The sequence below is a fragment of the Meles meles genome, chromosome 17 (genome assembly GCF_922984935.1).
Source record: "Meles meles chromosome 17, mMelMel3.1 paternal haplotype, whole genome shotgun sequence".
NCBI classification, from domain to species: domain Eukaryota; kingdom Metazoa; phylum Chordata; class Mammalia; order Carnivora; family Mustelidae; genus Meles; species Meles meles.
Window position 1 is genome coordinate 32,094,970 of NC_060082.1, and position 24,504 is coordinate 32,119,473.

The 24,504-nt window shown below is 37.6% G+C and overlaps 1 protein-coding gene across 2 annotated transcripts in view; it reads right to left on the bottom strand.

Moving 5' to 3' along the window:
* NEK7 (NIMA related kinase 7) overlaps positions 1-24,504 on the bottom strand; it is a 156,618-nt gene that overhangs the window by 50,789 nt on the left and 81,325 nt on the right. The window contains exons 3-5 of one of the 2 annotated variants that reach the window (XM_045982740.1): positions 22,766-22,906; positions 9,728-9,790; positions 7,782-7,892 (exon numbers count right to left, since the gene is read on the bottom strand). In XM_045982740.1, the coding sequence (XP_045838696.1) occupies positions 7,782-7,892; positions 9,728-9,790; positions 22,766-22,906 (315 nt within the window). The remainder of the gene's footprint in view (positions 1-7,781; positions 7,893-9,727; positions 9,791-22,765; positions 22,907-24,504) is intronic. The other variant, XM_045982741.1, reaches the window with a different exon arrangement.

Consider the following 24,504-nt stretch of genomic DNA (forward strand, 5'->3'; position numbering starts at 1 on the left):
CTCTCTGCTCCACAGGGAGCCTGCTTCCTCCTCTCTCTCTGCCTGCCTCTCTGCCTACTTGTGATCTCTCTCTGTCAAATAAATAAATAAAAAATCTTTAAAAAAAAAAAATAACAAGGAAAACCTGTCATTTGCAAGGGATGAACCTTGAGGACATTATAAGTGAAATAAGTTAGACAGAGAAAGGGAAATGCTGTATAATTTCACTTATACGTGGAATTTAACACACACACACACACACACACACACACACACACACACTCATAAAAAGAGACCAGATTTGTGGCTTCCAGAGACAGGGGGTGGGCAGAAGAAGGACGGGTGGAAGGTGGTCAGAGGTACAAACTTCCACTTATAAATAAGTACTTGGATGGAAGGTACAACACGATGACTCCAAATACTTCCACTGAATAATGTACAGGAAAGTTGTTATAAAAGTAAATCCTAAGATCTGTCATCACAAGACTTTTTATTATATCTGAGATGACAGATGCTAACTAAACTTACTGCGGCAATCATTTCACAATACATATAAATCAAACCATAATGCTGTACACCTTACACTTACACAGTGATGTATGTTAATTACATCTCAATAAAACAAGGAAAAAAAGAGATAGTCTTAACTTATTATTTGGAATTGTGCCAAACTCTTGACACAAAATAGATATCCACTTAAATCAGTAATCCATATTCACTAAAAATATTTCACTAAAAAAAACTGTAAGTATAATGCTGACTGACTTCTTAGCCAGTGTGCTGTGGTATGAAAATCTTTGACAGATAACAAACTTCTAAGTTTCCCCCTAAGAGATTTATTACATTGGGTTATATTGTATTTTACTGACATTTTAGCAAAATGAAGGTTTTTATAAATATAATGTTAAAGATATGCACTTTTTTCTTTTGTCTCAAACTGACTTTTTAAGAGGTAATTATAAATATAAAAAATAATAAATAATTCAATGAATATACGTTGGAAAAATGGACTATGAAAAGTTTAAACACATTTTAGCAATATTTCTATTGACACCTAAAAAAAAAAGCTTTTGTTTACACCCTGCTGAGATTTGTCTCTCATCTTCTCTATACCAAGTCTCTATCACCAAATTTGTTTCTTTGCTGTACAGAGTGAAATCAACAGTATTAATGAGGCATACTGCAAAATGGAGAAACTGTTGGTCTAATTTAAGGTATGATAAAGTAAATACATAGTATATAAATCACAACTTGATACACTAAAATCTGTTTTGTTTTTTTTTTTTAAGATTTTATTTATTTATTTGACAGACAGATCACAAGGAGGCAGAGAGGCAGGCAGAGAGAGAGAGAGGAGGAAGCAGGCTGTCCGCAGAGCAGACAGCCCGATGCGGGGCTCGATCCCAGAACCCTGAGATCATGACCTGAGCTGAAAGCAGAGGCTTTAACCCACTGAGCCACCCAGGCGCCCCTGAAATCTGTTTTTTAAGAGTCTGTTTTTCCTTTAAAATTCTGATTACTGATGATAAAGAAATATATGATGAAAAATTCTAGATTTCCTTTTATCCTAAAACTCATCTGGGAAGTATTTCATCTGACCACAGCCTCAGGTATTCCTTTGTCACTAATTAGAGAAATACTGAATATTTCAACTATAAATTGCTTAATTATATTTGTCAGCTTGCTCTAAACCAATTAATTATTTACTTGTAAAAATCTTTGATGCAATGCTATTCAGAGGTTCGTTTCTGGAATACAGACCAGGAGCTATATTTTCTCTTCTACCCCAATTAAGCTGAAGACTTGAGACAGTGAAATATATTGTTGTGATGTACTATGATTTATAATATTACCCCCTAAAAAGAAATGAATCATTTTCTTACAATTCAAGTATCTACTGCTGTCTTTTATAAAGCATTAAGTCACCATCATAGTCCTTCATAAAAGAAGTTCCTATGATTTTTTTTTCCTTAATGTAGTCTCTTTTATAAAGATCTTTTATAAAGATCAGCTTATAGCACAAATAAGAATGTTTAGAAAAGTACTTTTGAATTTCTTGCCGGAAAAAATACCCTTCCTGTATCAGCTCAAAACACCGTCTTCTCTCTCACCAGCATACCACTCAATATTGTAGCAACTCCGGGTGAGACCAGAGTGAAACAGCAAGAAACAACCACCCATATTCACTTACTGGTCCCCAGAACAGAGAAGCATAGCAGAGGTCAAAAGAGTCAACTTGGAATTAAGGAAGGATGGGAGGGAGGAAAATATCACTTTTTACGTACTCACTGACCATGTGATTACTGAGTTACTACTATGAGCCAGGCACCTCCCTGGAAACTGAAGGTATCTCTGCCTTCTACAGGAGATACTTGTTGAGCATCTACTCTGTGCAGGGCACTGTCCTAAGCACTGGGGATTCGTGAGGTCCCCAACAAACAAAGATTCCTCCCTCTGAGAGCTTACATTCAGGATCCCACAGGTTGAGTAAATCTTGACAAACATCTTTACCACCAACTAGAAACTCAAGAAGGATTTAAGAAGAGGTTTTTCTTTTCTTTTCCTTCTCTTTCTTTTTCTTTCTTCCTTCCTTCCTTTTTTTTTTTTCTCCTTTCTCACTGCTCTAAAAGACTGATGGAGAAACATTCTGGAAGATTAGTTTAAAACCTCCCGCTCTCTGGTGAGAGACGATAGTACTTTACATTACAGGGAGAGAAATGGAAACAGAGCTGGGTGGGATATTTGAAAGTCATTTAAGAGAAAAATAAACTGAACTTGGTGACAGACTGAAGCGGGAGGTAAGGAGAGAGAAGTGTGAAAGAAGAGTCCTGGGCAAACGGGTGCTGAACTCTGAGTTAGGAAACGTGGAAGGAGGCTAGTCTGGGGAAGATCATGAATTTCTTTACAGAGGTGCTGAGCTAACATGAATTCAGAATTAAAAGACAGCTCCTAAAGATAAAAAAATTAGAAAACAAGCGGGGCGCTGGGTGGCTCGGTGGGTTGAGCCTCTGCCTTCGGCTCAGGTCATGATCTCAGGGTCCTGGGATGGAGCCCTGCATCGAGCCCTGCATGGGGCTCTCTGCTCAGTGGGGAGCCTGCTTCCTCATCTCTCTCTGCCTGCTTGTGATGTCTCTCTCTGTGTCCAATAAATAAAAATCTTTTTTAAAAAAAATTAGAAAACAAGCATACTGAAAGTACTGAATCCACCGGCATGAATGACATCAACTATGAAGAGACAGTATAAACCAAAAAGGGGAAAAAAAGCCAGGACTGCATGCAACTTTTAAAACTCCATCATGAAGGGCCAAGAGAAAAGAATGACTCAGTTATGAAGAAACAGTGTGTCCGGAGAGGAAGGAAGGAAACCAAGGCACAATGGGACTCAACAAGCCAGCGCAGGAGTATTTTAAGAAAGGCGGTATGAGAAGCAGAGCCAAAGGTGGCTGAGAGATCAAGAGGAGTGAGCACTGGATGGAGCCCACTGGATTTAATGAGAGATCATTCAAGAGCCATTTCTTCCTTCCTTTACCTTTCTTCCTTTCTTTCTTTCTCTCTCTTTCTTTCTTCCAAGACTTAATTCATTTATTTGAGAGAGAGAGAGTGAGAGACAAAGAAGTAGCAGGGGGAGGGGTAGAGGGAGAGGAACCCCACTGAACAGGGAGCCAGACGTGGGGCTTGATCCTGGGACTCCAGGATCATGATCTGAGCCAAAGGCAGAAGCTTAACCAACTCAGCCACCAAGGCGCCCCTCAAGAACCATTTCTTGTGGTGTTGGGAACAGGGTCAGGAGTGAGTGTCTGCAGAGTAAAAACAGAACTAGGACAGTAAGTGGGAAAAGGCTGGCGGAGGTGGAGTGCAAGACGGAAGTCAGGACGGTCTTCTTTCATCACCTCACTTAGAACAGCAACACCCCTGTCTCCTCGTTGTCCTTCTTTATTTATCATAAAAGACATACATAAATGTAACCATATGTCAGACTTTCTTTTAGGGACACTGGAATAGCTTTCTGTTATGGCCATTATGCTGAGACTATTCTAAGATCTGAAAGTTTGCAATACAACTTTCCACCTTTAGGAGGACTCCCAGACGATCTGGGAAATCAAACCCAGAATCTCTTCCATCTTGATGAAGTAGACTAAGGGTACCTACAATAAAGACCAGGATCACTAGAGGCTTATACGATAATGTCTACTAGACAGGAAGGGAGAATGATATTACTAATTCTCTGAACTAATTCAGTTCTATCAAAGTACAATAAATTGCTCTATAAACATATAACTTAGAGCAATAAGTTGATATCTTCTATTTTAAAAAAAAGTTTCCTAAGTAATCTTTTACATGATAGATACCTTCAAATTTTAGTCAAAAGCCCCAAGGGTACTTTAAGAGTATAGTTATCAATCTACAACTGTACGTTACTATTCGTTACCAAACACAGAATCTGTTGTTCTGAACGGATCTTACTGGGTCAGTTAATAAAAAAAAAATTCCTTGGAAATGTCAACTGATGGCAAGAGCCATTTAAATAAGTGAGCTGAGTTCATCACCACAATAAATATAAAAACACACTGACAAATTTTTCCTCCCTCAAGGGTTTAAGAAATCCAAATCTGCTAAAGATGCGATCACAGGGCTTCTATAAAGCACTCTGATCTTGCCCTAGTTTTCCCAAGCGGTGAAAGGACAGGAGTATTCTTTCAAGGTGAATGCTATGGGCTCAGGTGTGCCTTGGCAATGGGCAGGGACAGCAAACTCTAGGTGTGGAGGAACCACTGCAAAGAACACTAGACTGGAAAGAGCAAAAAACTAGAAGAGAATGAAAACGTCAATCTCTCAATCGGGAGCAAGACTTGATAACTGAAACTGTTTGTTTTTTATCTGCCTTCAGCCGGTATTTGCCCAATGAAGATTTGCTCTCTTTGTTTCCTATTACAAGCATTTAAAGAACGCTTGCACTTACAGTTTAAGCCAAGAATTGCATGTTAGTTGTCTCTCTTTTAAGGACTATTTACATTTGCTTTTATATGCCTCATCTTGATCGATAATTATTTAATAAATTTGGCATTTGTGTGTTTGCATTTCTTTTTAAAATTAAAACCGCAAATTAATTACTTGGTTAATTAATTTAGTGTTCATTAATTTGGAAAGACAGTGCTAGTGTTGGGAAGTCCCTAAAACAGAAAATCAGATAACTGATTAGAAGTGAGTCACTCTCACCATGGGACTTTAAACAGAGTCAGCTTGATAGCATTCTGTGATAATAAAAATATTAACTCCCAGTCATGTAGTATTTTTATAATGTAGCAAGCAATCTCAAAACTGCCTCCATCTTATGGATGAGACAACTAAGCCTAAGAGAAGTTAAATGGCAGGAGAGTTGACCCAGCTGACAGGGCGCTCCCACTGGCTAGCAGGGTTCCTAGCTACTGCCAGAGAACCAGTGAGCACCTTGATCCGAAAACTTTGAAGGCTTAGTAATGGAAGGCAAAGTGTGTATGCATCAACATCTCTCTGGGGAGAAGGTCAAGGGTGTTCATCTGATTTTTCAAAGGAGTTCTGTGATATAAAATCTTTAAGGGCCTCTAAAGGAAAACACATGTAATTTTGCATCAGATAAACCCAAATTTCAAACATCAGTTCTTCTATTTACTAGTAATGATGGTTATCTTCTCTGAACGTCAAATTTAGCCCCAGAATCCTTTTGAACAATAAACATGGTAATGCATATAAAGCCTCTAACATTGTTTTTAAGAACGCCTTACAATAATTGCACGGAGTAGGGATTAGTGGCTGTGTTCCAGTATCTGTTGGGAGACTGACTATACAGACAATGTCCAGATCATATAAAAACAGAACTTTTGGGGCGCCTGGGTGGCTCAGTCAGTTAAGCCTCTGCCTTCGGCTCAGGTCATGATCTCAGGGTCCTGGGATCAAGCTCCACATCGGGCTCTCTGCTCAGCGGGGAGCCTGCTTCCTCCTCTCTCTCTCTCTCTCTGCCTCTCTGCCTACTTGTGCTCTCTCTCTGTCAAATAAATAAAATCTTAAAAAAAAAAAACAAAAAACAGAACTTTGAACCACAACCTTCAGCAACCTGACCGGAAAACCAATCTTTTATACATAACAAACATCCCAGGACGCCAGCCCGCCATGTCTGGTGTGCAGGAAGCCAGACTGGCATCCCTAGCAACAATGGAAGAAGCTGAGCAGTAACTCTCTAACAATTAGCCTCAAATGGCCAGGACTTGAATTAACTGACAGCTTCCCTAATTTTTGTCCCTGCTTCCAACTTAGGACCAATCACAGAAAGCCAGGTGAGATGCCTCACTTCAAAGTAGCTCAGGTACAGTTTCTTTGTGCCAACAACCTCGAATTGGGTCATCCGTAAAGGCTTACTTTTCCCATTACAAAGATTTCCTATTCCTCTGCCTGCCTCTGAATCTCTGTTAAAATGTTACGGACAATGCTTGACTCCATCGCTATAGCAAGCTCAGAGTAAAGAGTAAAGAGCCTTGCTTGTCTCATTTGTTTGGTCTTCACTGATTCCCACCCTGTTCAACATGTCTTCTGAGTAACAGAAGTTCAGCTGGCACAGGACCAGCCGAATGAAGACTATATATTCCAGCCTCCCTTGCAGCTACTTAGGTTCCAAAGACTAAATTCTGGCCAAAGGGATGAAGCTAAAAATGTTATGTGGCAGTATCCAGTAAAGTGCCTCAAGATACAGCCAGCAAGTACCCTGTGTCCCTTCCTGCCTCAGAGAGCTGACTTGATCTGCTGCAAATAGGCTTGGTTTCTGAGAGTCTGATAGATCAGAGCTGCTACATCAGCTTCAGAATTTTATGTAACAGGGAAATATAATTAATAACAGTAATAACACAGCAGAAGCTTCCATTTGCATAGCTTTACTATGTGTGAGACAGTTCTTAGGGCTTTTTTTTTTTTTTTGGAAGATTTATTTATTTGACAGACAGATCACAAGCAGGCAGAGAGGCAGGTAGAGAGAGAGAGAGAGGAGGAGGAACGAGGTTCCCTGCCGAGCAGAGAGCCAGATGTGGGGCTCAATCCCAGGACCCTGGAATCATGACCCGAGCCAAAGGCAGAGGCTTTAACCCACTGAGCCACCCAGGCACCCCAAGTTCTTAGGTCTTAATAAATGTCAAATATTTAGTCATTTGCAACAATCCTATGAGGTAGGTTCTATTATTATTTTGTTTTTGAGAAACTGTCATACACAGAAGTAATCTGCCTAAGGACAAGCAATTTTTAGAACACTGTAATTTGGGGGTTTCTATAACTTGTAGCTGAACTTAAACCCAATTAACATGCTCTTGGAGAAGAAAGTTAAATAAACTTTAAAGTGGTTGAATTGGGGTTTGATGTGCAAGGTCTGAATGCAAAGCCCACTTTATTCTTTGACGAATCCCTCCCAGGAAAAGATCAAGATTCTCTAGACTCTCTTTCTGTCCCCTCTGCCCGATGTCCAGAGATAAAGGATCAAGCGTGGTCTGCTCAGAAAATCAAGTTGCAAAATTTGAACTTCAGCTTACAGAAGACAAATCTGTTGATCTATTTCCAAGTTGGTTTCTGAGTGTCCACACATCTCAACTGAGCAGAATGAGTTCTACCAGGTAAACCAGTTTCATAATGATAATTAACACTACTATCATTCATTCCATATCTACCATACCTTAAAGTACTTCACCAAGGTCTTTAAAATATCTGATATACCTATATGTTTATAGAGCAATTCTATCAGAAAAAAAAAAAATACTTAGTTTTAAAAAAGCAAAACAAAACCTTACCTTTATCATTCTGGACAGATCACCAGCATCAGCTAATTCCAAAACTATGTTAAGTTCATTATCTTCAATGAATGATGCATAATATTTAATTACATTTGGATGGTTGAGTTGCTGATGGAAAAACACACACACACACACACACACACACACACACACACACACACACACACAAAAACAAACACCAGAAAGTTTTCTTATTGTAAATTCCCAGGAATCATTTACAGTTTCTTAACTAAAGAATAAACTTAGTTGCTGCATTTCATTTTTAACTTACAAAAATCTTAACATGACAGTATATTTTTCTTCAGTGAATTTTGAAACAGGTATTATAATTGTTGAAAGTAATACTAGACACTAGATACTAGATACTAGACAATTTAATTTTAATACTCTTTATTAGAAATAGAGCAAATTACACGCAACATTTTTTAAGTATGTATTGCTATGTCCAATAAGTATATAAGTATAAATGAATTGCAGAATTATAGCACCAGTTCTTAAAAATTATATCCTTTGAAATGGGAACTGTCATTAAGGGCATTCGATGGTAAATAAAGTATTCCTTTTACTCCTATTTTGAAGTTGGCCTGATCCTATATAACTGCAGCCAGTGGTCTGAAACAAAACAAACTAAAAGGACACCTGGTGTATTCTATCTAAACATAGCGTTTACATCAGATAGTATAAACATACTGACTTTACCTATAGGGCTAGTACATTAAATGATCTTAAGAAAAATTTCACCTTATAGAAATATATGCATCAGTCTCTACATACTGACAATCCTTTTGTACAATCTGCTTTCTGTTCAATCTTCAAACAAGTTAACATAAGACAAATAGTTTATCAAAAAAAATTATTCAAGAATTCTCTCAGAGGGCATATACATGATTTTCTTCTTTTCTTTCTACTTACAGGTTTTTCCTCCACATCTTCTATGCTAATACACTATTTCTTTAATAACAATTTATATGTATTTTTAGAGCAGTTACTTTATGGCCCAGGAAATTACAACTAACAGAACAGCTGGAAAGCATGATTCACTTTGAACTTACTCTTATCTTTCTTGATAAACTGGATTCATTTTAGGTACAAACAAAAATGTACAGCATAAAAAACATCCAAGCTTTATCTAACAGTTAAAAATATAACAAAAGGTACAGAATTCCTCAAAGGAAATTTTACTAGAATAAAACCAGTGCAGAGGTAACTGAAATTTCAGTCATATTCTATGAGTGGATGAAAAACTGAAAAGCTAATTCTAACATACTCTTTATATCATCCTTTCTAAATCTGGAAAAAACATAGAGAAATCTTATAAAAAGCATGTACCCATTTGGATCAGTCCACATTCTCAATATATTACATCTTGAGTTAATACTAATATTCATTTATGTTATTTATGCCCAAATATTTATTATTTGGGCATATTATTTGGGCCCCCTATTTATGCCCAATATATCTGCTTGGGACAGTCAAGAAAAAATTTCTTCAACATTTTTTGCCCATTTTATCTATTTCCTAGTTTGAAAGGCAGGGGAGGGGAGCTAATCCTACCAAATGATCTGATTAAATATTTACAATGAATTCAAAAAATAACTACATTCTTCCATACACTGAGATACATATTTGTATAATGTTGCTTCAAATTAGTTCTAAAAATCCTTTTGCTGGGGTGCCTGGGTGGCTCAGTGGGTTAAGCCTCTGCCTTCAGCTTGGGTCATGATCCCAGGGTCCTGGAATCAAGCCCCGCATCGGGCTCTCTACTCAGTGGGGAGCCTGCTTCCCCCTCTCTCTCTGCCTGCCTCTCTGTCTACTTGCGAACTCTGTCAAATAAATAAATAAAATCTTTTAAAAAATCCTTTTGCTTAAGTATAATATTTTCATAAATCACTTTTATCAACATGCTCATCTAGTTCAAAATAATCAATAGTTCATTTATTTACCTTAAGGAGATCTATTTCTTTGATACAATCAGCACGTGCTTTGGCATCCATTAAATCAAATATCTAAAAAGAGAATCCAGAATTATTTAATAAAATAATAATCTATGGTTCAAGAACCATGTAAATACACTGTAATAGTTCACATATAGTTATACACATACTAAGAAATTTTCTTCCTGATTAGCTTTATAGGAGCTATGAAGAACTGTATTTTACCTCATGTTACCTCTAGAGTTTACATTTTTCCTTCCAAAGGCAGTCAGTATTAAAAATGAGAAATGAGGGACTCCTGGGTGATACAGTAAGTTAAGCATCTGCCTTCAGCTCAGGTCATGATCTCAGGGTCCTGCGATTAAGCACTGGGGTCAGGCTCCCTGCTTCACCCTCTCCCTCTACTCCTGCTTTTTCTCTCTCAAATAAATAAATAAAATCTTTTTTAAAAATGAGAAGAGATAACTGCTAGATATTTCAAGTCTCAGGTTCAAATGAAATAGAATGGATACTGTGGTCATAATAAAATGAGAATATATATTTAACAATTAATATTTACTAAACATACTGCATTAACTACCATTTAACTGTCACCCAATCAGTTGAAGACAACTAACATCAGTATTCCCATTTTACAGATGAGACAAAGCAGGTTTTAGAAAGCTTGGGAAACTGACAAAAGTTCACACAGCTAATTAATAGAGTAGCCAGAATTCACTCTGAGTTATCCAAATATATCCCGAGCTCTGAACCGTTATCTGTACAATCAAATCATGTCTAAAAGATCTAATGCACACCCTGACTGGGATCATAGCACTTGAAGGAGATAAAAATTCCATTCTTTGGAGAGAGCAGAGAGAGAGTCTCACCCTTACTCAAGATAAAGCACAGATATACATACAACACATAAACAGATATACTCTTACCTGTGGAATTAAAATTTCATAAGGGAAGGGAGTAATTAGGCGAAAAAAAAACCGGAAAAGGCTCCTTGGGGGTAATAATGAAGAAAAGGCTGAGAAATACTGGTCTAATGTAAAAACACAATAATAAATAATGTAATCAAAGGGATATTGATGATGTCTCTGAAAACAACTCTCTCAATGTTCTAAGCGTATGGAAAATAAACAATAATAAAAAAATCAGTACACTAAATATTGTAGAAAATATCTGGATAAGTCACTACAATGAGCCGATTAAAACGCTAGCCACATAACAAAACAACTTTAATAACATTTATAGTCATCAACTTGACCAAGTCTTCCTGATTCAGACAGTCAAAATGTTCCAGGAAAAGTAGGTGTGTAACTTGAAAGGAGGGCATGATCCAAGTCGTTTTGACTCGAGAAGAAATTACCGAACACCCACCAGAGGGTGTAGCCTCTTTCCATCCAGATGGTGCTATCATCCTGCCCGTGCTCTTATAAAGTCAGTAGTACTGGCTCCAGTTTAGAACGACCACTCAGATTCAGAGAAGCTAAATACCTCCTTATGGTCATAAAATTAGTAAGTGACGGAACAAGGACTTGAATCTAGATCATTCCAGCTCCAGAGTCTGCATTTCCTTTAATGTCTAACGCATATACCACTAGCTAGTAAGTACTAAAATACACGTGTGTGCAAAGTGTAGTATGAGAAATCTAAAGCAGGAGTCCCCGTGCGAGGAGTGGGTAACATTAAAGCTGAGCTTTGGAGACAACGTAAGTTCTTCTAGCCAGAAACAACAGATACTGAAGGCATAAAAGGTAATACAGAATATGGGGGTATAATCACAATTTGTAATACACAAGTTTTGCTCGAAAACATTCTGAATATCCAAACATAGATGTAGTTCTAATCTTCCCCTTATTAAAAAAAAATTAAGAAAGCTATAAATAAAATTTTTAAACAAAAATATCCACAAACTCACTTCCTTAAAGAATTTTAGCTTTTGCTCACTCCCTTCCATTTCTTGTACGAACATACATGTGTCAGAAAGTGAAAACAGCAGCAGGGCACAATGTGGTATATATGTGTTTTCACCTGACACTATAGCAAAATACTCCTCCTATCTCCATGCCCTCTTTATTTTATTTATTATTTTATTTTCTAACAAAAATTTTGAGTATCATGTTTTTCAAGTTTTAATGTGAAACAGTTAAGAACTGCATTTTAAGATCTGAACAAAATACAGAATCATATTTATTTAATGGGCTTTTCTTTTTTAAAAAATTATTTATTTATTTATTTGAGAGAGAGAGAGAGAGAGCAGAAGGGTGTGTGAGAGAGGGAGGAAGGGCAGAAGGAGAGAGAGAGAATCTAGAGTCAACTCGCAGCTGAACACGGAACCTGATGCAGGACTTGATCCTAAGCCCCAGAGGTCACCACCTGAGCCGAATCAAGAGTCGGACCCAAATTGACTAAGCCACCCAGACGGCCGTCCCTTTGATGGTTTATAAAGGGAGTGAGACAAAAAAGGTGGCATCAAACTTCCTCCTACTTCATACAGACAATAGAAAAGGAAATGTGTGTGCTAGCACGTGTATGGGAGAGCGTGGCTTCACTCTTCTCCATTAGTAGTAATTCTAACTAATTTGACCATAATCAACTTGCACTGACTAGTACGACTGCACAACAGAACGAAAGAAAAGAAAGAAAAGATTATAAGTGGCAAATCACTGTCACAAAGTTTACATAAAATATCTACTAAGAGAAATTTTTTGCAACCATCAAGCGCTCATATATATCAAACTTTGGTAAGATGAGAGAATATATTAGCTATAAATGGATACTAATTGCAGGGATTAAAAAAAAAAAAAAAAAAAAAAAAAAGAACAGCAACGACCAGCATTAAAGCACAGTGTAACACTACCTGAAGTAGTACTGAAGGGAAAACCTCATATAAACACAAACTCTTCAAGAGCATCACAGTTTTACTCTACATGTAGATGATTAACATAAATAACATAACTTGTTCATGTTCTTACTTTCTTTCATTCATAAAACCATGTTGTCACCTTGTTACTAGATTTTGCTGTAGATACAAATAAGAAAACAAGCTTGCCGCTGTCAGATGCAGCGTGCAGACCGGAACACAGAACAGGAACACACAATCTAATAAACGCTGCTCGTACAAAGTGATGGGAGAACCTCAACAAGGGGGAGTAGGACTGGCAGGGACTCTATATGCAGGATTCAGAGATGCAGGAAAGTATGATACACTCCAGAAAGAGTTCTTATAGAATTCAGTAAAATCAAAAGATCATTATTTTAAAGGAATAAGCTTCATACCTAGCAACTTCATACAGAAAATCCACCCATTCCCCAAATTGCCAAGTGATGCTGGAAAAACTGATGTGACTAACATAACCTGTTAAATAATAACAACAAATATTAATGTACATAAAATGTTGAGGTTGATATTAGTTACAGACACAAAATGCACACACATACACACACAATGTTTAAAAGTCAAAGTGGCAAGTGAATTAACGGATTCCCTCCAAATCATGAATGCTGATGCCATTCTCAGGAACTATGAGTCACAATGGACTTCAGATAATTCAAGGAAATGCAGGGAAGTATAAAATTTTAAATGTCTTTGACTTTGAAGGAATTCCTGAAAACTTTTTTTAAGGAGAAAGAGAAAGGATAATTCTGGTATTAGTGACTAAAATGAAGAAAATCACAAACTTGACATGTATAAATTTAATCTCCCAATAATCAATATCTCTATGATGGGAAAAATATTTAAAAAGCAAAAGCTAGTGAATGAGATGAGAAAAAGATGTGTATGAGAGCTTTAGGAAACCCTAACTAGACACCAAACACGAACAAAGAGGGTGTTCCACAGAAATCATGAATTTCCGGGGTGCCTGGGTGGCTCAGTAGGTTAAGTGTCTGCCTTTGGCTCAGGTCATGAACCCGAGGGTCCTGAGATCAAGCCCTGCATTGGGCTCCTTGCCCAGTGGGGAGCCTGCCTGTGCTTCTCCTTCTGCCCCCTCTGCTCAAGCTCTCTCTGTGTCGAATAAATAAAATCTTTTAAAAAAGTTTTAGTTCAACTTACAATTAAATAATTATTACAAATTAACTTTTTTTTTAAGATTTTATTTATTTATTTGACAGAGAGAGATCACAAGTAGATAGAGAGGCAGGCAGAGAGAGACAGGGAAGCAGGCCCCTGCTGAGCAGAGAGCCCGATGCAGGACTCGATCCCAGGACCCTGAGATTATGACCTGAGCTGAAGGCAGTGGCTTAACCCACTGAGCCACCCAAGCGCCCCAATTAACTTTTATTTTTAACTAAATTCTCAGTAATAACAAAGACTCTCCTTAGTCACTGAGAGATAAGTATTGCTGGCCCATTTGAGGGAAAACTAAATTCTGAACCAAATACATGTATAAATACACTTAATTGGGAATTCAGCAGTATCGTATCTTTTTTTTTTCTCTTCACCAGGAAGTCCAGACAAAAATAAAAACTGCATCTTTAGATTAAATCATTCCCAGACAGATTCAAGACTGTCTGATTTCATGAGCAAGAAAAGAAAACACGTAAGGGAAAAAAAAATCTGGATTTAGTAAAACAAAACAGAACAAAACAAAAAACCTTTTCTTAGAATATTTACAAGCTTATCTTCAGAAGGCATCTTTCTGGGCTCTGCCAAAGTTTCTGTGGGTTTTTAAACTTTCTGTATTCTTGGTAAGAGCAAAGTTAATAACAGCGTTTAGGCAAGTATTTGCTAATAAGTTCTTGCTACTTTCTCAATCATTTTAAAAGTTTTCTTTTGTCATCTCTAAAATTTTGCCAAAAAATTACTCATGACTAATGAAACTGAAAAGGAAATCTTTAAGAGGAAAAAGAGGCCTTCAAGTAATGTAATAGAAATGTCCTTACAAAGGCATATGTCAATCTGTTAGGAGAAAAAACACTTAAAATGTAGCAATGAAAGTACTTAAAAATGTATACTAGAAAGTCTGAAAAACCTGATATATCTCACTTTAAATAAGTCTTATGTAAATGAAAATCTTGACCAAATTATCTCTTGGGCCTCCCCAGCTTTACAGAGCTTGAAAAAATGAACTGAACAGCTTGTGCCTAAATTGAGTCCCTGTATTCCATGTGACAAGTCTCAGTCACCCCTGGATTATGCTATTTTTTCATCCCAGTGTTCTTGGTCTTTTTGAGCTGGTGCCCAAGTGATGCTTCCATCCCTTTATTCCAACTGACCAATGCCTGTACAGACCGTCTTCTACCATTGCTGGAGTGAGGGGAGAGGAGCTGTAAGGAATGTTTTTGCTATCAGCCTGCAAATTTCTGGTTCCCCTACTTGCTGACTGGTAGGCAGACTTTCCCTTACGGATCCTCTCTCTTTTATTTTATAAGGGACAGAGGATGGGGGGTGGGGGTGGAAAATCTATAGCAGAAGGGCTGTGAGTCTTCTAGATACAAATCACAATCACCGAACAAGTTAGCGTCCACATAACTGAAGTCTACCACCAGCACTTGCCTGACTAAATCCAGAGACACTCTACAAGATGGAGAGATTGGGCTGGGATGCGAAACTTAAGCAAGGTGAGTAGAGAAGAGTTACATGGATGCCAGAAGCCTTCCTCCCTTTATAATACCAGAGCCTGTGATCTAGCTTCTGTTTGCCTTCCTCTCTTAATACATCAACATGTTTGAACTGCAAATGACAAGACAGGCCTCGATTCCTTTCTTGTGGATTCCTTAATGTCCTGATGGTATGGAGCTAGGTATCAGTGTGCAGCACTCATTATTCTTTGACTTTTAAAAAACTTTTGTTTCCAAGGGAATGCCTTTTAACTCAATAGGCTAGAGGTGACCTGACTTCAAGTGCAGTAGGACGCCCTGTTCAATAGGCTTCCTTAAAATTTAAAAAAAGAAAGAAAGAAAAGAAAACCTGTAAAAATTATCATAGGAAATTCATTCAGATTTTAAAATTTTGTTCAGATTTTATAGAGTTTAAAGTTCACCAAAGCTTAGTCAGGGCTTCTACAGATTAAGAAGCTACCTATGGAGGACACTGGAAGCTTTGAGTGAGAATGTGGTTAGAAGAGACGCAAAAGATCCAAAATTAAAACTGTAAGACATGACCCAAAAATAGAATCAATGAAAGGGGATGGAAAAGACAAGGGATTGAAGGCAACAGAAGAGGAATACGAGAATCAAGAGCGTGGAATCCCAGAAAACACAAGAGGCAAGTTTTAAGAAGCTACAGGCAGGTGCTGAGCAACAGGTTGTAGAGTGGGGTCAGTGAGAAAGTCAGACGGCGACGTTACGGGCAGAGATGGGAGGCTGATGTGGGACAAATGGGGCAGCTGGTGAAAATGTCTCAAAGGACAACAGAAAAGAAAAATTCCTTCCAGAGCACAGGTAGAGTTAGCAGAAGAAGAACCAGAACAGCTACGTGATCGTGAAAACAACAACCGACACAAAGACTGTTTCCGTCAAACAGGAGGTGGCATTCTCTGCTGAACGTGAATACATCCAGGTAGAGGCTGAGGCTTCAGGGTAGTAGTTTTCAATTTCCACTGTGGACATTATAATCATATATCTTCTCATTTGGGGTCCTTCTTACACTGTGATTAAAATATACGCAAGTGGGAGGTGTAAGAGAGCGCACGTCCAAGCAAACAACAAGAACTCTAAAACATACCCTTAACCCTCTTGCACTATGCTATGGGAGACAAAACAATGATTACACATGAATAGAGAAATGAAGACATACACAGTGGAGATTAACCATGACTGGGAATTAACAACACAGGGAGAGATTCTAAAGGAGGGGCATTGCTCAAATCGCTGACAAAGGTCCACGGAAGCGAATAACTGAAATCAGACCTTAAATAAGAGATCTGGAGAATATGGGATAGTGTATCCATGGTAATCAAGATGAGGTCAAAGAACAAGTTTTACTGGAGAGAGAGAATGGGAGAGAATTGGGAATTTAATTAGAGAAGGAATTTTGAGAGTTTGAGTTAGAATCAGTAAGTGTAGGGTACGCCCTGATAACAGACTGAGAAGCTGACGGAGTGTCATGGAGTGAGGCACGCTGAGAAACGATGATGCCTGGGCTCCACGGAGTCAATATGATATCAAGCAATGGGTGGAGAAAAAAAATTTTTTTTCTTAAAAAACAAAGTAAAAGTATTTCAGACTGGCAGACAAGGGACAAAGATGGGGAAAAAATAACATTGAACTGGATGACACTAGTTTCAAAGACGGAGGAACGACAGATGGCTGAGTGTAGAATGTGGTCTGAAGTGGCAGGAAAGCAAGCCCTAACGAAGATGATTCCACGGTGTTCAAGTCAAGAAAGAGAAGCACATGACATTGGTGATGGCTGTGAGGAAAGAGTAAACGTCAGAGGCAAAGCAAGACTCATTTAAAGAACAAGAACTAAAAAACTATTTGTGGAAAAAAGGTCAAACGTACTACCTCTTAAAACCTGCCTCCTACATGAAAACTATCATATGACTCTATTTGCTTTTATATATTCTTTGAGTTTTAATGTTTAGAAAGTTTTAGAAATCTCTTATTTTGTCATTTTTGTTTATATTGCCGATAATGTTATTTATTTAAGAGCTAAACATTTTTCAATTAATAATGTTTGGTCTTATTACCACTGTGTACTGAAAGGATGAATCCATGTTCTATGCAACAGTCTGTGCAGTCTTTAAAAAATATACCAGATTTTATCATCACTCGCTTAAGCTCTTCCAATGGCTATTCATTACCCTTACAACATATAACACATAAATGTACAAGACGTCTCTTCATGGCTCACAAACAAAACTCTCAAATTCTGGTTCCTGTCATGCTCTGTAACCCCATGTTACTTCTCTTCTGCACTCCATTTACGGGGGTCACAACGATGTGTTTTTAGTATATTCTAAGTCAATCCTATTGTTCGAGGCTGTTCTCTATTCCTGGAATCCTCTGCTCCCTGCTGTTCGGACGGCTGACTCCTTATCCTCCACTGCAGCTTAAATTTCACATCCGCAGAGAAACCTTTGCTACATACTCTACCAAAAAGCTCTCCTGTCCCCCCCCCCCCACCTAATTTTTCTCTCCTATCACGTGATAGTCACTTCCTTCTTGGCTATAATTATTTGACTCACTGTCTATCCCCCCTACCAAAAATGTTGACCTCAATTGTTGTATCTCAGTGTTGAGTAGAGTGTCTGCCACATAGTAGGTCGTCAGTAAATATTAAATGAGCATATCAAAAATCTTCAACAGTTATAAATAAAAAGTTACTTCAACTATATTTATTCACTGGGCTTGGCCACTAGAAGAGTCTACCAACTGGTACAATCAAAACTTGTACTAGCATAATAAAAACCCTAAGACACCGTAAGATGCTAAAGAAAAAAACAATATGAGACATCTAAAAAGGACAAAGGACTAAATTATTTCATGATATCCACTAAATCATTTAAATATTTTAATGCTCATAATCTATTTATGCCATGTGCGTAATTCATTATAACCCTAAAATGTTAACTAAAATGCCCTATTCCCTAACCCTTCAATAAAACTAAAAATTTTCTCTATTTCTTATATGCCTAAGAAAAGCCTTAAAAAATTACAAGTATAATAAATAAAATTAAGAAGCTTTCATTTTTTAAGATAAAAAATGTATCTCCTTAACAACTAAACTAACATCAATTACTAAATTATTCTCCAATTTAAAAAAATTTTTAAAAATATATAATGTATAGATTATTCTTACAAATGCTTCCTACTTTTCATTTGTCCAAATAACTATCGTAAGGCTCAAAGGAAATCTACAGAGATCAAATAATGAAGCTGATAAAAACTGCAGAATGAATTCAGTGATCACTGTGAACACTGAAATACAGATTGGATATACGGTTGTAGAGATTATGAATGTATTCTAATCTGTATGCATTATGGAAGAAGCTATCATTGCTCACAAATTTCTAAATGCATGCAATCCCAATTTCTAATACATGAATACATGCAAAAGCTAGAAATTAAAATCAACATATGTAAAAAGAAGCAAGGTAAACTCAATATACTTTAAAGAGTGATTTTCTTGATAAATGTTTTACTATAATAATGAAATATAAGTAAAGCAATAAACATCAAAGAATACCGTTTCTTCAGAAAGTTAACCTGTGTATCGAAAGGGTGAATTTGAACAAAATACATTAGTACCTTATCTTTGTTAGTACTATACAAGAGTACTTTCCATTCTAATAAGTATTTCTGACAATGAATGTCCCATAGGAAAACAGCGTTATCTGGACATATAACTTGAGACTAGGCAAACAGAACTAAAGATCAAAATATTTCACTTACTATCCGAAAATTAGAGTAACAAAGATCAAAGGACTGAGACACAGTGAGACCCAAAATTCATGTCGTAAGATTGATAAAATAAAAACCAATTCCAATTTCATAGCTTTAATCAATGAACTAAGCATAATAAAATAGAGATTACATGTACCAGATCAAAAGAATTCTTTGACAGTCTTCCAACATAAAGAACAGAGCTTCTGAGACCCAGGTCACATGCTCTGTGAAGACTTATCCCAATCTCCCTCTCACCCCCATTCCTGGAGGCTGCTCTTACTACAGTGCCTATCCTGTGATTTCAGACATTTCTCTGCTGCACTTCTACTGGAATCCCATGAGCCCTGTTATTTATCTTAGTATTCCCAAAGGCTTCCACACTGACCACTGAACAGGAATTGATCCAAATATTAACACGTGATGGAATGAGTGAATGAGTGGTAAGAAGGGAAATGTCAAAAGGAAACAGGGAGCAAAGAAGGGAAACAGAAGCAAAGGTGGTTCATGGAATTTCAAAAATGTCACATCAGCTAAGGCACCATCTTAATTTTGGCAAACGAATCATGATGAGATGTGGGTACATTTTTGAAAAGATTGGTTAACACTGCCATGCACTGTAGGCTCTCAAATGCCTTTGAGTTCAGGCATTCAGGACACACACTCTTCTTTCCACACACAGGTAACAGGTAAACCTATAGGAACATCACCAGGGCTTAGGGCGCTGTTATTTTAAAGTCTTGAAAAAGTGAAACTTGATGGTGTGGGACAAAGTAAAGAAATGTCTGGAAAACTAAGCTGAAGAATCTAGATGGTAATTCCGACGTGTCTCCTGAATGATATGGAAGCAGACAAATGAACTGTAAAAGCAGCACTTCAGCTGTGAACCCAAGCACAGTATTCAGGAAAGATTCTAGAAGAGCCGGGAACAGTAATACAGATCTTCAGACAAGTGACAAGATGCATGAGGAAATCCAGTATTTGATTCTTCATGAATTTTTTTGAAGAAGGGCTAGGATTCTCCAGAAAGGAAGATAGTCTGGTAAATAATATTTGTAAAACATTTTCACTTTAAGCTACAGAGATTTTTTTTTAAAGGAAGAAACACAGGACTCATTGTTCAGCACAAGTGTAATACATCACAAAAATCAATACCATATCTGAAATGCAAACGCATTTCTCCTCCCAAAGGTTTAAGACACCATTTCCTAATTAAATAAGCTATGAATATCTTTACAAAACCATCTCTCTCCTCTATAAAGAAGCTACGTTTAAACTGGAACATGCCCCAGTATTAACACTGTATACAGCGGAAAAGAACATTCTAAAGCAAGAGCACAAACGGACCTCACATAGCAGGAGACCGCCGTCTGAGGTTTATCATGGTGCAGAATGGGAACAGTTAGAGGGGCATCTAATACTGAATGGAAATATGATTGCCCAAATTAACTCATGTCCTTTCAAATTTCCAATCAAAAGAAAGACAATACAGGTGAACGGAGCCGTGTCTCTACACTCAGAGTCAGTTAGAAGCTGGAAAAGGAAGCTGAGAAGCCTCGAGACCTCCAGGTAATTTCTCAATCCATCTACCCTCTGGCATTCACTACCTGTGGCAAATAAGCAGCTGACTTCTTTCCAGTCCCTTCTGTGCATTTGGTTTGTAATTTTCCTTTTAAATGAATGAATTTCAAAGATTATCCTCTACTTGAGGATCCATAGTGAATCCTTACTTTCCTATTCTACAAATTCCTGTTCCTGGTTTCAGTGCTCTCCAGAAGCTGGTCTCGCACTGGTAGCCTGGCCTATGTTCTGATTCCACCAATGGCTCAAACGGACATCTCCGTTCTGTGAACTCCTATTTAAATCAGGAATCCATGCCACAAGGCTTAACCTTTAATTGTTCCACAAAGACTCTTTTTTCTCTGGAACGCAGGAATAATATGACTAGCTTCTTTTTTATTTCCCCTCGGTGCCTAGTAATGCACAGTAGAAATTTCATAAGTACATTTTAAAAATGGATCAGAGTCCTTTTATAAGGGAATCATCCTTCCAAAAGTCATCTGCTTCACGAACATTAATATCTGCATTCTATATTATGTTCTCTTAAGCTCTAAGTGGCACATTAAACGAGAGAAGACAGCTACTCTTACATGCTACCCCTGAGAAAGTCAACCGGTGCAACTATGAAAAGTAACTTGCTAATAACTTGTAGAACCTACCATGCATATCCCCTGTGGCTCACCATCTCCATTCTTAGGCCCAGACAAAAGAGAAATGCTTGCATGTCACACAAGATGCTTGCGAGACACAGAAGACTAGCACAGCAGTACTGTTTACCATAGTAAACAACTTAGAAACAATCCAACCAGCAAGCAACAGGTAACATGAGCCACAGAATACGATATGGCAGTGAAAAGGTTAATGTAGAGCTACAAGCACCAACATGTGATGATGCTGATGTAAAGCTCCAAAAATGCAAAGCAAACAACAGATCTATTTAGAAATTTATACAGATGTAGGGAAACTGTAAAGAAAAGCAAAGGAATGTTAAACACAGAATTAAAGACGTGGTTACCTCTGAGGGAAGGGAGTGGCAGCTATAGATCAAAAAAAATTTTTAATGCTGTATGTCTTAAGCGGGGTATTATTCTTCATATCATATATGCCACATAATGTTTTTTATAAACATTTAATATTTCCTTGAAAAGGTAAGGGAAAACTTCATCTCTGTAATGGCTACTTCAAGTACACTGATCTTAAGAAGTCTCTCACACACACACATCCATACACACACACAAACTGAGGAAACTTTGGTCTCACAGGTCACTATAGGAAAAAGGTATCAGGGTTGCAGAGTAAAACAGGAAGTCTATGGGCAGGTATGAACAATAACTACCTTATCTGAAAAACGGGAAGCAAAACTGGGTGATGTCAAACATACCCTGAGACACAAAAACAAGGCAAGTGACATTAGACTTTCTAGACTTATTCGGGCGAATGAAAGTTCCAGGGCTCTGGCAGGTACGCTGCAGGTAGCTCAGTGGGACGAGCCCACTAGGGTTAGGTCAGGACTTGGTAAGAGGAGCGAGAACAAGATAAATGAATCTGAGGGAAACAAAAGAAAAGTCAGGACTGGAGAGCAAAGTCGACTCCAGAAGGATACAGATACAAGACGGCAATTTCAAACAAGTCATCAATCCTCTGATTTAATCAATCCATTTCATTCTTTTTAAAATTTTCCAATAAAGAAAGTTAACTTCATTTTTCTCTCATTTATTGCCAGTGTGGCTCTCCACATTAATATAATACCCTGGACTGTCACTTACAAACTCTAGGCAATACATTTTGTAAAGTCTATTTTCCTCTTGTGAGGCCCATAAGCTGCTGCTAAGAGTTACCTGTTGAGTTAGGAGCAAGCGGTGAGAAGTCAAATCTGCCTCCTAAAATCTGGAGTTGTAAAAGCTTTTCTAGGATCATTGCAGTCTGTACTAAATCTGGGTGAACAAAAACAGCTAAATTTTTAAAGCCTAGCAGTAATATTAAAATTAAAAATTAATTTCCACTGTGTACTACACTCAATTCAAGCTTTTAAAGTATAATTTTTATTCCTTTCTAGCATTTTCAACTTAAGGCTGTCATTATCTAATCATTCAGGACATACTTTCCTCTATTTATTATTCATATAGTATAATTTTACAACGGTTTACATAATTAAAATAATCTTACCTGAACTTTTTTTAAAGCTACTGGCACTCCATCCAAGAGACAGGCTGCTCTATAAACTTCACTAAATTGCCCGCGACCAATTTTCTTTTCTATTCGAAAGTTGGCTAATGTATTATAGCCCATATCCGGTCGTAAAGCCTTCTGTAATTAAAAAAGTCAGAATAAGTTTTCAATCATACAATATTCACACAATCATTAACTGTTTGACATAAGTAGGTGATACCTATGGTAAGCCTACAGACATCTATTCTATTCAATAAATATTATACTGAGCCATTGATGCTAGGTACTGTTCTGTATCCTGGGGAGACAGTACCAAACTAAACAGATGATAATCCCTACCCTCAAAGAAAAATTCTGGCGGGGAAAAAAAAAAAATAACAAACAGGGTAAACATGAAAAATATATATACAGTGTGTGAGATAGGAAGGGCTAAAAATAATAAATAAATCAAGGAAGAAGGACATGAAATGTCAGGGGAGGAGGAGGATTTTGAAATTTTAGATAGGAACTCCATAAAATTACCTTCAGTTCCTAGAATATAAACTTGTCCCACTCAATCTAGTACTCCTTTGATATTTGCTTTCTTTTTCACAGAATCTTTGACTGGAAATAGAATGTGTGTACACACACACACATACACACACACACACACACACGCACAGTGCAACCTGCCAACCAACGTGTGAAAATCTGAACTGTTACGTATCTGACAAAGAACATTTCCAGTGGCAGGGAATTTACCACCACATCATCACTGTTTGTTTGTTGTTGTTTTGTGTTTTTTTTTTTCAAAGACTTTATTTGTTTAGAGCAGTGCTGGATTACAGCAAAACTGTGAGAAGGCCCTTGCCCCCATACATGCATGGCTTTCCCCATCCGCTACTACTCTGGTTATAATTCATGAACCTACACCGAAGCTCCTAGCACACATTAGGGTTCACCCTTGGTGTTACACATTCTATGGCTTTGGACAAATGTATAAAAGTATCCATCATTATAGTACCATACAGTGTATTTTCAGGGCCCTAAAAATCCTCTCTGCACCTCCTATTTACCCTCCCTCCGCATTAACACACCCCGCCCACCTTTTTACAGTCTCCATAGCTTTGCTTTTCCCAGAATGTCATATAGTGGAAGTCACTCAGTCTGTGGCCTTTTCAGATAAGCTTCTTTCACTTAGTACATATTATTTTTTTTTAATTTAAAAGATTTTATTGATTTGACAGAGAGAGAGATCACGAGCAGGGGGAGTGGCAGGCAGAGGGAGAGGGAGAAGCAGGCTCCCTGATGTGCAAGGAGCAAGATCCCAGGACCCTGGGATTATGACCAGAGCCGAAGGCAGACATAACAGACTGAGCCACCCAGGTGCTCCCATAATTACATTGTTAAACAATATTTTGCTGTTATTCATGGGGGAAAAAATCACTTCTCCTAACTAACACTTTTTTGTACTTACTATGTATTAGCTGCTAGAAAAATAGAGATGAACCAGAAACACTTTCTGCTCTGAGAGAGCTTACCCAACATATGGAAGAGATTCCTAACTGCTATGAGAGGAATAGTTACAGGGTATTGGGAAGGGAGCGCAACTGTCATTCCTATTTTGAGACAAAGCCCAACTCCTTATACATTTTATTCATTTGCCTAGTACTTTTGTTCATTTGTTTATTCACAAACTCTCTCAGTCATTAAGTCAGTTACAGAGTAAACATTACTTGAATACCTACTACAGTCAG